We start from the raw sequence: 17,234 nt of genomic DNA on the forward strand, positions 1-17,234 counted from the left end.
TTTTTTCTAGGGGCACCTGGTTGGCTCAGTCAGTTAAGCATCTGACTCTTGGTTTCAGAACAGGTCATGATCTCATGGGTCGTGAGACTGAGCCCCGCACTGGGCTCCACACTCAGTGTGGAGTCTGCATGAAGATTCTCTCCCTCTGCCCCAAGAGGGGCAGAGCACAAAGGCCTCTCTATCTCTCTCAAATAAATATTCTTTTAAAAAATAAATAAAATAAAATATTTCTAGCTCTTAAAAATGTAATCAAGTAAGCTCAAGTTTGAGTTAATGACATATCCATAATCAATAACATCCTCTTCTTCACAAATTAAAACAGGGATAATATGTTTTTGACATTTTTTTCATATTTCATTGAAACACAGGCTAAATTTTGCCATTATTTACTTTGTCTTAACTAAGCATTCATCCACCTCTTTAAAAAAAACACAAATAAGGAGGAAGAGATAGGCAGAAGCCATTCATCTTCTCTAAGAGACTCCATTAAAGTGGATAAAATATCAAATTCCTCAGTAGAGGAAGAGGAAAGAGTTGATATACAAGGATTTCTCTCCACTTCTCCCTACTCCCACAGGATCTTTTACTTCCAAAACTAATCACTGGCCATAATAAAAACAAGCAGGCCATGAATATAAATAGTTACTCAATGCCTACCTAATGACTAATAAAAGACAGATAAATACCAAAGGTTTATGTCCCTCCTTCAAAGTGCTTAAAGAGAAGAAGGAAGGCAAAGCAAAGAAGTATAAGCAATCTATAAGAATTCTGCATGCTAAGACAGCATAGTGTACGCAGTAAAGCAGACATAAAACTGAGCAAATGGTCATTTCCGCCTTTGTGGAAAAGCTTCACAGAGGACGTTTTGCATCCTCCCAGCTTTGAAAGTTTGGCATATATTCAGAAACAAGAAGGAAGACATTCTAGCCAGAAAGAACAGTAGGCAGAGCAATATGCTCAGAGGAGATGGGGGTATGAGGTGTAGAAGCAAAAATAAAAAGCTGATTGACTTTGCACCCTTCATTGAGCTAGGGCAAACCGGAGGAGGCAAGAGTTTGGAGGGAATGGACACAGGGAAATCTCATTTTGTGCTATTTGATGGCTCATCCTGGAAGTGCTATCTGAGAAGCACATGGAGAGAATTCAGAGTTTGGAATGCAGTTTCATGATACTAGCATATACAGCAGAAGTCATGGGAGCTGGATAAGATCATCCAGGAAGAGAAGAAGAGTGACTGGCGTTAAGAATAATTTGAAAATGAAATAATAGAAACAGCATGTTGACTGTCCTTTTGATGATCTTGGGGCAAAAGGTAAAGCAAGAAAATGGGCACCAGACAAGGAAGCAACATCAAGGACAGACTATTTAATGACGTCTCACACATGTTTATGGGTACATCAGTCACAGAGGTGACTGGTGAAAACAGGAAAGAAACCAAAATGGACAACATCCTACAGAATAAAAGAAACAAATGTTTCAAGAACCCGAGGAGAGGGATCACTGATGGATGCTATACCTACTGGGTGAAACAAGATATCGCATTGTGCCCCAAGATCACTCCAGAGCCACAAGGGGGTAGAGATCCTTTTACAATGCAAGGGTCCAATCTGTCATCACCTTAACCGAGTGATCAAACTTAGTATTGTAAAAAGGTAAAATACTCTGACACCTGGTGTCTCCAGATGTGATGAGACATGAAGTACACAGCATCCCCTACACAATTTTCTTACCACAAAATATTTAATGTGAATGTATTTATAACTTTCAGCATATTAAAAATGTAAGCCATGGAAGAACAAGTGAAATGATCCCATAAGGAAGCAATAAAAAGAGTCTAGAAGGTGAGGTGTTCTACGGGACAAATAGTATAGCTTTTCAGCATGCCAATGTCATTTTGAGAGTAGAGAAAAGAGCTTGTAGACTCAGAAGACACAATATCTAAATGTTGTCACTGACTAGATCCCGTTTCAAACAAATCAGTTGTAAAAGACATTTCTTTTCGGACATAATTGGAAATATCTGAATATGAACTGGACGTTATACAATATTAAGGAGTTAGTATTCATTTTGTTAAATATGATCATTATATTATGTTTTATAAGAAATGTTGTGTAGGAAAATTTTTGAGATATGTCAATAGGCAGTTATGTATGAAACATCACAAAATCTAGAATTTCAGGTGAAATGGGAGGCAAAATGTGAACAATTGTTAGATATAGACAATGGGTCTATGAGCATGAATTTTACTGTTCTACTTTTCCATATGTTTGAAAGTCTTCACTTTCAAAGGGAGAATGGTTCTCAAAGATATGTCGCTTCACCTCAAGCTGGAAGGAATGAGCTAAGAGTAGGCACAGATACAAACAAGTTTCCAAGAACAAGGACAAAGCTGACAGAGTTCAGAACCTCATGTTTATTTGTGACATGAGGGAAGATTGATTTCTGGAGACAGAGTGGTAAGAAGATTTGAGGAAAGTGGTAACATAAGGCTGAGTAGCACAAAGGCCTCAGTGAAATGTTCTAGCTCTATCACTTACTAGGAAGGGGAGTGTGGGGAAAATAATCTCTTAATAATGCCTCAGTATATACATTTATAAAATGAGGAAAATATTCATATATGCAGCCAGCCTCACATAGTGGTTGTGAGGATGAAAATGGGAACTGAATAAACTTTAATTAGGCATACAATATAATAATATATAATATAAGCAGGTACTGTTACAGGTTTAAGAAATGTAAAAATTAATGAGACTGTTCAGTAGTTTTCAGTGAAGGAGACAAAAAAATATGGTAACACATCAGGTGAAATGTAAGACAGAGGCATAAACTAATTATAATCAGAGCCCCTTAAATACAAGGAAATGGAAAATGTTTGGCTAGATATCGATAAGAAAGAGAGGAGGGGTACACCAGAACCACATAGAAGGAAGGCTGATACACAAAGGAGAGTGGTTTAGGTAATATTCAGCAGGCCTGATGGTTAACACGACTGTACCATGATGCCTGGGTTGGAGAAGGAAGTCAGTGAATCCATTAATTTGTTCATTCATTCAACATTTACAAAGATATTTGTTAAGAAACTAGTAAGGGTCAGGTTTCGTTCTAGGTACTGACAACAACAGTGGGAAAAAGACAAGCTACCTGTCTTCATATAGTATACACTCTAATGCAAATAGTAAGAGTGAGAATCGATGTATTCAACATTCACTCAGTATCTAAGTACCTATTCTAGGTACTAGGAGTACCTAGTGAAGCAAGCTTAGACCACAATGTCAGGCAGGGTCAGCCGCCTTGGACTGGCTGGTTAGGGGCTGTCTCTCTGAGAAGACAACAACTGAGCTGACACCTCAATGACAGGAAGGATACAGTTAGTGACGTGATGATCTGGAGACAGAGCATTCCAGGCAGGAAGAGCAAGTGCAAAAGTCCTCTGGTATCTCAAGGACCAAACAGAATTACCACTGTGGCAAGAGCAGAGTGCAGGAAATTACTCTGCAGTGAGGTCAGAGATGAGCCAGAGGACAGATTACACAGGGCCTTTATAGCCAGAGGAGAGTCTGGGTTTTACTCTAAACTTCCCAACTAAATGCAAAGGAAAGGCAGGAACTGAGGAGATTTGGTGTGGCTACGACTGATAGAATGGCTTTTAGAAGAGCAGAAATGGAGTAAGGGGACCAGCAACAGAGAATGGTTGAGAGAGCAAAGCCTTGACCAGGTGTGGTAGGCAGAATAAGGCCCCTGCCCCATAAACATGTCCATATGCTAATCCCAGGAAACTGAATGTTTCCTTACATGGTAAAAGGGACTTTACAGATGTTAAGGGTCTGGAGATAGGGTGATTATCCTGTATTATCCAAGTGGACCAAATGTAATGACAAGGATACTTACAAGAGGAAGCCAAGGGGTTCAGACTCAGTGGCAGGAAAAATGATGACTGAAGAGGCTGGAAGGATGCAGGAAGAGAGGCCATAAGTCTAGAAAGGCAGGCAGCCTCTAGAAGCTGAGGTGGAGGGAAGGACACATTCTATCTTAGAGCATCCAGGAGGGATCCTGCTCTGCTGATACCTTGATTTTAGCCCAGTGAGACTTCTGGCCCCAGAATTATAAGGTAATAAATTTGTGTTGTTTTAAGACACTAAATTAGTGGTACTTTATTACAATAGCAATAAGAAATGAGTACACAAAATCCAAAAAAAGATAACAAAGTTAAAAGGCTAAGCTAGAAGGAATCAAAAATTGAGGTGAAAAGTTGAAGACTGACACCTCTGAGTTTACAGCTGCTTAGATGGGAGTCCACCCAGGTGATAAACCCAAGGTCCTTGTTCACAAGTTTAATTTATTGAAGTAGAGCAGGAGTCAAGTTTGTTGGAACTGAAAAGGTCAAGGAACATCGGGCCTAGGAGTCATTATTAAGGTTACCCAAAGAGAAGAATAATGAGAGCAGAGTTGAGAGAAGTAGAAGCAATTACACGCCAACTTCCTCACTGGAGGAACAAAAGTAACTACAAATTGGTAAAGGAAACCACTGCAAATGGATAGAAACTAAAACTGGGTGGAATGAAACTCAAATGAAAAAGAGGTTTTGCATGAAAACAATTTGGAAATGTCTGTGTGAAAGTATGAAAATGTCAACACAATCACTGAGTCCTGGGATAAAGGGGTAAAGAAACTCTAACTTCACAGACTAAAATGACAAAAGAACAAAAGAGATAAGAGAGGGGCGCCTGCGTGGCTCAGTCAGTTAAGCATCTGACTGTGGCTCAAGTCACGATCCTGGGGTCCTGGGATCGAGCCCCATGTCGGGATCCCTGCTCAGTAGGGAGTCTGCTTCTCCCTCTCCCTCTGCCCCTCCTCCTGCTCATGTTCTCTGTCAAATAAATAAATAAATAAAACTTTTAAAAAAAATTTAAAAAGAGAGGTAAGACCCAAATCAGCAGACTGTAGCATCATGGAAGGAAAGAGAAGAAAGAATACGGTGGAGATTGCCAAGCACTACTTAAAAGTCAAGATGGAATCCAAACATGCCTACCGAATTGAGTGAGTGGTGGAAACAGAAACCAAGTTATAATATGTTAAGAAGTGAATGTAAAGTGAAACTGACACAAGTAAAGGCAGCTCCTGTGTGAAGCGAGCAAGAGAGGGGTGGCTTGAAGGATGGTGTTGGTGAAACTGAAGACACCTCCCATAAAAATGCCAATGGGAAAGACCCCATTGAGAAGGAGAGATTGTAGATACAGAAGAGAAAGGATAATAGTAATAGTAATGTAAGGTCCTTGAGAAGGCAGAGGATATGGGAGTCAAAGTACAAATGAGTGAGTTACATTTTTTTAAGAGACAGAGCGCGAGAGAAAGTGCGGGTGGGGGTGTGGAGGGGCAGAGAGAAATCTTAAGCAGGCCCCAAGCTCAGTGCAGAGCTTGACATGGGACTTGATCTCATGACCCTGAGATCATGACCTGGGCAGAAATCAAGAGTTGGATGCTTAACCGACTAAGCCACCCAGGTGCCCCTAATGAGTGATTAGTTTTAAGAACCAGATTCTTCCTGTGACATCAGGAGGGAAGGAAGAAGGATCTAATCCAGGGGGAGATATGCTTGTAGATTGGGAGGATGAACTTTTGTCAGGTGGCTTCCATTCTGTTTGTGAAATAAAAGGAGAGTTCATCCACCAAAGGGGGAAGAAGAGAAATGGGAAATCTGACAAGTGTAGAGGTCTGACATAGTCACTGAGAAGAGGAGCAGGATTTCGGCTGGGAATACACCCTGTTGTGAGGTGTGCTACAACAATCAGGTGAAGGAAAGCAAGAAAGCTGACGGTGATTTTGCTGGGATGACAAGTGAAAGGATGTTTAGTTTGGGCAAGAGAAGGGGCTGATGGAAAAGTGATGGGTCAATGGGCCAAATATCCAAAGAAAATAATGAGCAGATTGAAAAGAAAAGAGATGGCTGACTGATTTAAGCTGCTGCTTCAGTTGGTCACTTTGGAAGCACAACAGTTTCAAAACACAATAAAATTCAGGTTGTAAGGATACAGGCAGATGGCTGGGGTGAAGGGGAGAAACAGAGTACTGCACCTGTGAAGGTCATGGAGCCATTATCCAGAACACCATAAAAGTTACCCAAGATAGTAGGAGCTCTGTGTGTGGAAAAATCTGTAAAATCCTCAATGACTGAGGAATGACCAGGTGGCCAGAAGATCACAGCATCAAAAGAGAACTCTTTAATTCCAAGAAGATAAAAGGTTAACCAATCATACACTATCATAAATGAGTAAAGTTGTTAAAAGCTCTAGCTCTGGAGGGGCACCTGGCTGGCTCAGTGGGTTAAGCATCTGCCTTTGGCTTAGGTCATAATCTCAAGGTCCTGGGATGGAGCCCCAAGTCAGCCTTCCTGCTCAGTGGGGAGTGTGCTTCTCCCTCTCCCTCTGCCCCTCCCCCTGCTCGTGCTCATGCTCTGGAGTAAGCAGACTGTGGCAAATTCTGGGCCTGCCCTCTTACTAGCTACATCAATCTGGGACTTTGGATGCATTGCTTAACTTCTCTGTTTCATCAGAAACAGTACAAGCTCCTATGTCATTGGATCACTGTGCTTAACAAGTACCTGGCACAGAGGAAGCACTAGATAGATAATAGCTATTAACTATTCTGAAAAAAAATAATTTTTCAATGAGATACATGAAGTAGAATCCTCAAGAGTTGAATCTGCAGCACCTTCCTGGCAAGGGCGTGTTATCTTTCAGGAGTGCTGTGTGTAGGAACTGCAGCCCCACTGATATTTTTCCTGTCCTGATTTCCATCTGTCCCATTTCCTTACTTGCTTTAGATTTTATTCTACTTTTATGTTTCTTGTTCTTTGGAAACAAGGCCCAATATTTTTTTAAAAATGCTCATAGAAAAACTTGAAATTACTTACCTCTTTTTCATCACTTTGTCAAGACTGCCGGGAAGTCTCATAGTAGAAATAACTTAACGTTGTAAGCCTGAGACTTGCTGTTTCACAAGACCTATGTTCAAGGTTGGCCCTTAGTGGGCATCTAGAACTTGGATTTGGGGTTAGGGGTTAACATCACCTAACTGATAAAAGTGATCAAACTATTTGGACAAACAAAGTACTTTATGCTGAATACCTGCCTTCCTTCTATGAGTCTGGAATTCTGGTATATGTCATGCCTATGTCGATCAGCCCCTAGTACAAATTTTGAGTGCTGAGTTTCTAATGAGCTTGTCTGGTAGCATTTCATAGTTGTCCCAATTTATTGCTGGGAGAGTTAAGTGTGACTTCACTGGGCAAAGACTCTAGGAGCTTATGCCTGGCTTCTCCTGGACCCCTGCTTCCCTCTTTCTTTTTCCCCTTGTTGATTTTGCTTTGTATCCTTTTGCTGTAATAAATCCTAGCCATGAGTATCAAGAGTATGACAATATGCTGAGTCCCGAGAGTCACTCTTCCTAGTGAATCATAGAACCTGGGGTTCTTGGGGAGCCCTGACACATGAATTTTTGTCTTAGCTGATAACATCAACACCCAAGTGTTAGATGTTCGGAATGTGTCCTCATGACTATAGGTTTGACATACAAGTCCAGTTCCGTTTTCTATGTCAAACTCCTCAGGAAAAAGACATGAAGAAAAACCACATAAATAATACTTCTCTTCCTCAAAAGGTTTACAGCATATTCCTTCTATGCCATCCTGAGCACTGTGATTGAGAACATGAACTTTACAGGTTTGAATCCTGGCCCTGTTGTTATCAGGTGGGCAAACTAGTATGTCTGGCCTCACAGTTTCTTCATCTGTAAAATTAGAAGAATAATAGTATCTATCTGAAAGGGAGTTGCAGCAGTTGAATGAGTTCTGTATACTTAGAACAACATATGGCATATAGTACTGTATGTGGTGTTGTTCCCTCACATTTAAACTCCAGATTTTTATTCTTTGGTGGTTTAAATTGTATTGATATTATTGCCTCTCTATATTAGATCTGTTAGATTTTCTAAAATAAGACTTTTAAAAAAATTTAAGCTACAAACCATAAAAACTAAACTACAAAAGACAGAAACGTTTTGGTCTCAAAATGACAGAATTGAAATTAAATCTTGGGAATAAACCCTACTTTAACATAAAAGGTTCTTTTAACAAGTAAGAATGAAATATAAAACAAAAACTGCCCCTTTGAATAGGCTTTTTTTCCTAAAGATTTATTTATTTTAGAGAGAGAGAGAGAATGCATGAGCAGGGGGAGGGGCAGAGGGAGAGGGAGAAAGAGAATCCCAAACCGACTCCGCACTGAGCATGGAGCCCGACATAGGGCTCAGTCTCACGGCCCCGAGATCATGACCTGAGCCGAAATAAAGAGTCAGACACTTAACCTACTGAACCACTCAGGCACACACCCTCCCGAGGAGTCTTTTTGAGAATGACCTAAACATATAGTCTCATTCCCAAAATATTCCAAAGAGAGGAGAGATAGGACAAAAGATGAAACCATAGCCAGAGCAACTTTAGGGCAAGAAGATGATCATGTAAAATAACAACAGAGTCCCCAGTGTCAAAGTCAGGCAACTGTTTTTTTCCTGCCTATAACTATTTTTATAATCCATTTGCTAATAACCATTTTACAAGATAGCCTATCCCTCCCCCACCACCAACATCTAAAAATTATCTGGTGTGTTATGACTGAATTATAAAATATGCACTCACTGCCAGACTTAACTGGTTCAGTAGTGTTCCTGGTTCTTGGGAAAGCAAAAAAGAAGGATCCAGGTCGAGAGAGACCATCATCCAGCCACACCTATAAAATCCCTGTCTTATTCCAAGCCTGATTCTAAGCAACCACCATGCAACCAGAAAGTGAGACAAATTATATAAAGGTTCAAATTTGAGATTATTAGTTATTGAGCAAAGAGGAATAATGACATGTGCTAAGTTCATAGTAATAAATAATGCATTGTTAACTTCTATTTTTTAGGTGCCTGAGACTTTGACCTCAAACCTGCCAGAATTTGAGAGCCACTGATGACAAGAGACCTGTGTCCTTTTAGAAACACACTCCCTTGGGGCTGGTTTCCTCTATCTAGATGGCTGAGACAGTCACTGGGAGAAGCGCTTGCAGAGATAACAGACCACCGGCCACATAAAAAATTAGCAGAATACTGGAATGTAGGCCAAGAAGAGTGGCTGTTGAGGCTCAATTTACATGGCCTATTATGATCGGCATTCCGCTGAAAACAAGCTAAATTAAACCTATTCATTTTACCTCTCCATTAACATATGTTCCAAGAAAAGATCATACCAGATGAAATATCTCTTTCCTAGGGAAGAAGTCACATTTCCAAAGCATTTTGAACACTGAATAAATTCAGACTCACCATTGCAAATGTGCTGACAGTTGGTTTCTTTTCTTTCTTCTCATCTTTTTTACTGAAAAACAGCAACAAGATTACACAAAACCTTTAAAATTACGTAAATTTTTAAATGACCGTATTAACATAGAGCCTACATTTAATAATAGGACAAAGAAACATGTCTATATTATTCCATAAAAATATACATTAATAGTATGACCCCCATTTACGAAGTTTAAAAATATTTACATGTATCTTAGAAATCTGTATATGTGATTATCACTGGGTATAAGATTTCTTTCAAAATACTTTCTTCTTTGTACCTTTGGTATTTCCTAATTTTCTATGATGAAAACACATACAACTTTTGCAATTATTAAACAATAATACTGGGGTGCCTGAGTGGCTCAGATGGTTAAGCATTTGCCTTTGGCTCAGGTCATAATCTCGGGGTCCTGGGATCAAGCCTCATGTTGGGCTGCCTGCTCAGTAGGGAGTCTGCTTCTCTCTCTCCCTCTGCCCCCCCCCCCCCCCGCTTGTGCTCTTTCTTTCAAATGAATAAAACCTTTAAAAATAATAATAATAAAAGAGAGCTTCCTGTTTTTATTCTACAGACAGTCCCTGATTTACAATGGTTTGACTTTAGGATGGTAAGAAAGTGTTAGGCATTCAACAGAAACTATACTTCCAGTATGGGAGTTGGATGTTTTCCCTGGGCTAGCAATATGCATACAGTACTCTCTAGTGAGGCTGGGCAGAAGCAGTGACCTACAGCTCCCAGTCAGCCATGAGACCATAAGGGTAAGCAACCCATACACTTAAAACCATGCTGTACCCATAGAATCACGCTGTTTTTCAGTACAGTATTCAATAAATTTCACGAGATGTTCAATACTTTCTTATAAAACAGGCTTTGCGTTAGATGATTTTGCCCAACTATAGGCTAATGTAAATGTTCTGAGCATGTTTAGGGTAGGCTAGGCTAAACTATGATGTTCAGTAGGTTAGGTGTATTAAAGGCATTTTCAACTCACGATATTTTTAACTCACAACGGGTTTATGGGGAAATACCCTATGGTAAGTTAAGGAAGACCTGTAATTAGAAAATCATTCATGTTCTCCAGAGTTAATTCTCTTAATTATCATCTAAGTAATTCTAGCAGTAGATATTCTATCTACATACTACCTGCATATTATCCTTAATCATTCTCTCTACGAATGGAGAGTAGTGGTAATCAGATACTAGCATAAACTAACCTAAGAAGAAAGGTAATTAAATCATTCTCTATGAGCCAATCTAATTCTGAAAGCATGTCTGGAGCCCTAAATGTACCATTATGGCAATAAATTCAATCTAGAAAAGCTATAATCAAAAAAGATGATCTGTAAACTATCAGAAAGCTGTCCTCAGGAATAAGAAGGCTAATTATTATTTTGAGTCCAGATTCAAACAACTCTAAGCTATAAGCTGTTTTCCACTCTATGTAACAGCCACCTAGAGCATGCAAGCAAACTGACCAAAAGCAGCCTCTGCATCTTTATTTTCATATGTACAAACGAAAGACTACTCCAGAGAAGAATCACATTATTTTTATACAGATTTTCAAGTTCAAAACTAAATTCATCTTTGTCTTTGTTCTTTACGCTAAGCGAGGTCAAAGAATTGAAGAGACTTCTAAAGGAAAAAAAATCCACAGCTTACCCCATATTTGGCTTTAAAGTGATGTTAGACGGACATGAAAACACACAAAATACACAAACATAGCTCTTCAGAATTGGTCCCACCCTATTCCTACTAAAGCATGGTTTCAGTATCTCTGGAAGCAGGATGAGAGGAAAAAAGCAGTCACACATAATTGAATTTTAGCTCCAAGCCTTTTATTTATTTTTTCATTCTCTAAAACTGCTCCTACTCTGGAAAATTTATAATAATTCAAATACTGGCTAAGTAAACACTTCCCAAACACAATCTCATTTAATCTTATCTCAATCTCTGTGAGGCAGGCACATTTTTGTCCTTCTGTCAGAGCTGAGAAAACTGCAGGTGAAGAGAGTTCACGAACTTGTCCAAGGTCACACAGCTGGAACAAAGCCAAGTTTAAAAGGAAAAGCCTATCCCCTAAACACTAAGCTATTATTCAGTACAACCTCAGACTTCTAAGATACTGCATTATATAGAAATGCATTTCCACATTGATCTCTCATCCCTACTAGATCATTAATTTATCCTCGTCAGCTTGAAACACAGGACTTACAAAAGGCAAGTCGCTTATCAGACCTTTAGAAATACATTTATTCCAAATGATACTATCATCCGAGCATTATATATATATATATATTAGCAAAGCCACATGCTTCTTTATAATTCCAATTGAGAACATATAGTTAAAAAAAAACAACAACTCATAGAACAAGAGATCAGATTTGTGGTTATCAGAGGTTAAGAGGGTGTGGCTGCTAGAGGAATTTGATCCAAAGGTACAAAGATAAGGCAGTCCCAGGGGTGTAATGTACAACATGATGAGTATGGTTAACAATGCTGTATGATACACATCAAAGTTGTTATGAAAATAGATCCTAAGAGTTCTCATCACAAGCAGAAAAAAATTTTTTTTGCTTTTTCTTTTTATTGTATGTGTATGAGATGACAGATGTTAACTAAACATAGTGTGATAATCATTTCACAGTATGTATAAGTCACAGCATTATGCTGTGTACCTTAAACTTACATAGTGCTGTATGTCAATTATACCTCAGTAAGACTAGGGAAAATATATATAGTTGTACTAAGAACAGATTTAAATCAGTGATGATGAGGACAGCTTAATAAGAATTACTTACCTAAAAAAAACAACTTTTTGTTTACAAGAAGTCTGTAGGCATGTTAAGAATCAAGAATAAAATGAAGGTATGAACAGGCTCCAACGAATTTCTTTACCATTTCCTTCCACATACCCCCGGTACTTCTTTTTTTTTTTTAAATATTTTATTTATTTATTTATTTATTTGAGAGAGCGAGAATGAGAGAAAGAGAAAGCACATGAGAGGGGGAAGGGTCAGAGGGAGAAGCAGACTCCCCGCTGAGCAGAAGCGGACTCCCCACTGAGCAGGGGACCCCCCCCCCCCCCCCGCCGCCCGATGCGGGACTTCAGAATCATGACCTGAGCCGAAGGCAGTCGCTTAACCAACTGAGCCACCCAGGCGCCCACCCTCAGTACTTCTTACTCCAGTATCCCTAAGTGTTTGTGTATTAAGGACATAGTTCTTTAAGGTATCAAACACAACAAACAAACAACCTAAAAACAAAAACGGCAATATCTCCCTTCCACTATACGGAGTCTTTTTCTTTTTGTGTATATGAAAATTTTCATTATGAAAACTTTCAAATAGAAAAATTAAAAGAACACTAATAATGATGACCCACACAAAATTCACCTAGATACAAAACTGTTAACATTTTGACCCTATGTTCTTTATCTATGTAAGTATACAATATCATTGTTAATATCTTGCTGAGTCATTTGAAATTAAGTTGCAAATTTTCATGGCACTTCACATTTTCCTACCATTTTCACATTTCAGAAAATAGCAATTTTTATATCAACTAATATCCAATCTACTTTCAAATTTCTCAAGAATGTTTTCTATAGGTTTTTCCTTTTCTGATTTTGGAACTTAGCTGTAATCAAGATTTACACATTATATGGTTTTGTCTCTTCAGTCTCTTTTTTAAATCTAGAAGTCCTTCTGCCCCCTCCACCCACATTGACTTTTTGTAGTAACAAGATGTCTTGCAGACTGTCCCACATCTTGGATATGTCAGTGTCAAACTGAGTCCAAATTGAGATGTGCAGTAAGCATAAAACGCACAGCCGATTTGAGGACTTGGTATGAAAAAGAGAATGTAAACTGTATCATTAATAATTCTGATTACATATGGAAATATTTTAAATATTCTGGCTTTTTTAGAATATACTTTCAAAATTAATTTCACTTGTTTTTTACTTTTTTTAATGTTACTACTAGAAAATTAAAAATTACAAATGGGACTCACATTATATTTCTATTGGATAGCATCAGTCTAGAAGCTTGATAGGATTCAGACTAAATATTTTTGCAAACATACTTCCTAGGTGGTGTCATGTCACTAACACAGGACTCCACCATGAGTGATGCCAGCTCTGATCACTTGGTTAAGATTGCTAACTGCAAAAATCTCTCCACTGAAAATCCCCACTTCCTTTTTTCCTAGCAAAAATCTGGGATAATTCTTAGATACAACTTTTCTTCGCATGGCTTAAGATCCCTAACAATCCTTGCCTGAATCAATAATAACAATGCAGGTTCCAATATGATAGCTGGCATTTTTCTGTAAAAAAAAAATATTCCTTTATTCTCACTACCTCTTCCCACCTTTTTTGTTTTCCTCGTTTCAGAATTTTATTGAAGATTCATGGACTATACTGTATACAGTATTTCACAGTCAAGTACAGTGACGCCAGCTCTTGTGTTCTTTTTGAACAAGATATTCCAGGCTCATTTTGTATCTGCCCCCAATCCCAACATCCATGGTTGTAATTAGGCACTTCTCCATGGAGTACAGATTTCATTTAGTGAGGAATGGTATTCAGAAACCAAGATCTGACAGTAAGTGTACTCACTGCCACTGTCCCCTTCGGTGGATAGAAAGTGAACTATTTAAAAAATCATGAGTGCAGGTGCCTGGGTGGCTCAGTTGGTTAAGCGACTGCCTTTGGCTCAGGTCATGATCCTAGAGTCCCGGGATCGAGTCCCCCATAGGGCTCCCCGCTCAGCGGGGAGTCTGCTTCTCCCTCTGACCCTCTTCCCTCTCATACTCTGTCTCTCATTCTCTCTCTCAAATAAAATAAAATCTTTAAAAAAAATAAAAAATCATGAGTGCATACTGAAGTCCGGTTCAAATTTAACATTACTTTTAAAAACTTATTTGATGTCCCTATTTGTATTAACATTATTTTTTTAAAATCTTATTTGATGTCCCTATTTGTATTTTTCTTTTACACGGAAAAGCTTGGTTCCTAATAATATTAATATACTTATTTTATTTTTTAATTTTTATTACAATTTACAGTAAGAATGAACCTATTGAGCGAAGTTTAAAATTTCCTGTATGGGCACTGCACCGTGATCAAAATTTGCTTAACATTTCCCTTTGCGGTTCCAGTACCAATAATTTCACACAATGCTAGTAGCTTCCTTGGTACTGCAGTTTTCTCTTTCCAGAATGTCTTCTACACGGTCAGATATTCATTGTCTTTTTTTTTTTTTTAATTTAACACCTACATGTGGTTTTGGCCTTCTGTCCCATCTGCCATGCCACAAACATGCAGTGTTTCTATGTCCAGAATGTTTGTTTCACCAGAAGCAAGAGACTGGACCGCGGAGCCGAGCGCAAGCAGCCCACATCCCGGGACGGGGGCGATCAACAGCGCTCGTAAAGCAGAAAGTTCATAAACCACAGAAAAGGAAGTAAGAGCACTGGCGTGTGGGGTTAGGAAGGCTGAGGAAGAAGCTCACCAAGGCCGTGGGAATGTGTAAACGTTGTCCTCCACTCAGCCAGTGAACTTCTGCCGAAAAACCACTTGCGTTTAAGGTTAAAAATATCGTCTTCATTTACTTCGGGGCTGGAGACTAGAAATACATCTCCCAAATTTCTCAAGCCATGTTAAGTATGAAAGGGAAACAAACTGGCTACCTTTTTTTGCCCATTTTCAAGAAGTTCTTCTCTGCTTTTCCATTACGGCCTCCTTCAAGATCCATCGTGACCTGAGGAGAAACCACGGGCCATCGATCAGATGGGGAACCCGCAGGAGGCGGAGGTGACGCTCCACGCGGGCAGCTGGAGGGCGGCGGCCCATCCTGACCTTTGGCCGCCGCCTCTGCGGCTCGCGGTCCCGGCTCCTCTCCGGGCGGTGATGCTTGCCCCGGGCACCCGCCGCCGCTCAGAGAGCCGCTCTCCGCACCGCGCCGGCTCTAGCGCTCAGGGCAGCATAACCCAGTGCGCGCGTGGCGAGTGCCTAAGACTGTGGGCTGGGGTGCTCCAGGAGCTCCCCGGGGGACTGGCCAAGAGGGGTCTCCCCCTCCCCTCCGAATCCCTTCTCCCACAGGGACCAAGCTCAGGAAATTGGGGAGCCCGACCCTTCCTGCGAACCTGTCCCCATCTAGCCCTCAGCTTCGCGCGCCCCTACCTCGGGCTTTCTCTCGGAACATCCGCCAAGATGAGAATTTTGGAAGAAGAGAGTCTGACTTTAAAGGAAAGACCCGGCGGACTCGAACAGCGGACCCAGCTTCTTGGAGCTAGGAGAAGCCGCTGCTCGAATGCGCGCTGGTTTCCTGCGTCCTTGGGAGTGAGACGAGAGGGCACAGCCCACACCCTGGCGCTCCTGTGCCCAGCCAATCAGCCTCACCACTCCTGCGTGCTCCCGGCCCTGCTCGCCTGAATGCTGATTACAAGATGAGTTACAAAACAGGTTGGATTTTTTTTTAATGTTACGTTAATCACCATACAGTACATCATTAGTTTTTGATGTAGTGTTCCATGATTCATTGTTTGCGTATAACAGCTAGTGCTCCATGCAGAAGGGGCCCTCTTTAATACCCATCACCAGGCTAACCCATCCCCTCACCCCCTCCCTTCCAGAACCCTCAGTTTGTTTTTCAGAGTCCATTGTCTCTCATGGTTCGATTTCACTGGAAATTAACGAATATAAGGATTTCCATGGATATGGGGCGTTATGTAGATATGTAGAGAAACGACTCTATAAATGTTAAGTGTCCCCCATGATTCAGCTGATACGCATTTCTCTCCGGCTCTTCTACGAAGGAGCAACAGAGGACATTCCTGCTGCAGGACATTCTCTCCTGTTGCTCCTCCGTAGAAGAGCCCGAGAGAAATGCCAGGAGAGAAATGCATATCAGCTGAATATGCATATCAGCTGAATATCAGCATATCAACAGAAAGGAAAGGACATTCCTGCTGCAGGACAGTCTCTCCGGTTGCTCCTCAGTAGAAGAGCCAGGAGAGAAATGCATATCAGCTGAATCATGGGGGACACTTAACATTTATAGAGTCCTGTCTCTGCATATCTACATATCGCTCCATATCCATGGAAATCCTTATATTCGTTAATTTCCAGTGAAACCCAATTGTTTCCATGGGTCTCCAGTAGGTAACAGAAATTTTCTTTGCCATTGCATCTAATACAGTTGATAAAACAATCTCTGACCTCGCCCATTCTGTAGTTAACTCTAGTTAAACTTTACTTTCTAGCAGCACCTGTAAAAAAAGCCAGGCGAAAATTTTCTGCAAGTGTTTCTGCAGTATGTTTGGCAGTTTCTGAGGTGTAGCTGTTCATCTTTTATTTGAAGATAAATGGAAGGAAATAGGAAATCTTAAGTATGTAAATGGAAACGGACATTTAAGGGTAAAAATTATATTTAAAAGTATGTGACCTTTACATTTTTAGCCATCAGATCAATGCCCACGTTTTCCCCAAGGCATTTCTTAAACTCATACTTTAATTTGGCTTATTTTAAAAAAAGGATCGTGTACTTCAGCATATTATTTTAGTTGTAATCTAATTCCATATTTACTGCGACCATTTACTATTTTTTCTTGTCCACTGTTTTTTCACGTTGATTAAAAGTAAGTGCAATCTTCACAATAAAAATTCATAAGGCAGGGACACCTGGGTGGCTCAGTTGTTAAGCATCTGCCTTCGGCTCATTGGGTCCCACATCGGGCTCCTTGCTCAGTGAGGAGCCTTCTTCTCCCTCTCCCTCTGCTGCTCCCCCTGCTTGTGCTCTCTCTCTCTCTCTGACAAATAAATAAATAAAAATCTTTTTAAAAAAATTCATAA

The 17,234-nt window shown here is 40.1% G+C and overlaps 1 protein-coding gene across 1 annotated transcript in view; it reads right to left on the reverse strand.

The window, feature by feature from the left end:
- ABCB1 (ATP binding cassette subfamily B member 1) overlaps positions 1 to 15,135 on the reverse strand; it is a 106,835-nt gene extending 91,700 nt beyond the window's left edge. The window contains exons 1-2 of the mRNA XM_028118237.2: positions 15,071 to 15,135; positions 9,361 to 9,412 (exon numbers count right to left, since the gene is read on the reverse strand). Of these exons, the coding sequence (XP_027974038.1) occupies positions 9,361 to 9,412; positions 15,071 to 15,135 (117 nt within the window). The remainder of the gene's footprint in view (positions 1 to 9,360; positions 9,413 to 15,070) is intronic.
- Between the last annotated feature and the right edge of the window lie 2,099 nt (positions 15,136 to 17,234).

Source organism: Eumetopias jubatus, unplaced genomic scaffold (genome assembly GCF_037043125.1).
Source record: "Eumetopias jubatus isolate StellerSeaLion01/CBP00866 unplaced genomic scaffold, mEumJub1_p1.0 scaffold_14, whole genome shotgun sequence".
Lineage (NCBI taxonomy): Eukaryota > Metazoa > Chordata > Mammalia > Carnivora > Otariidae > Eumetopias > Eumetopias jubatus.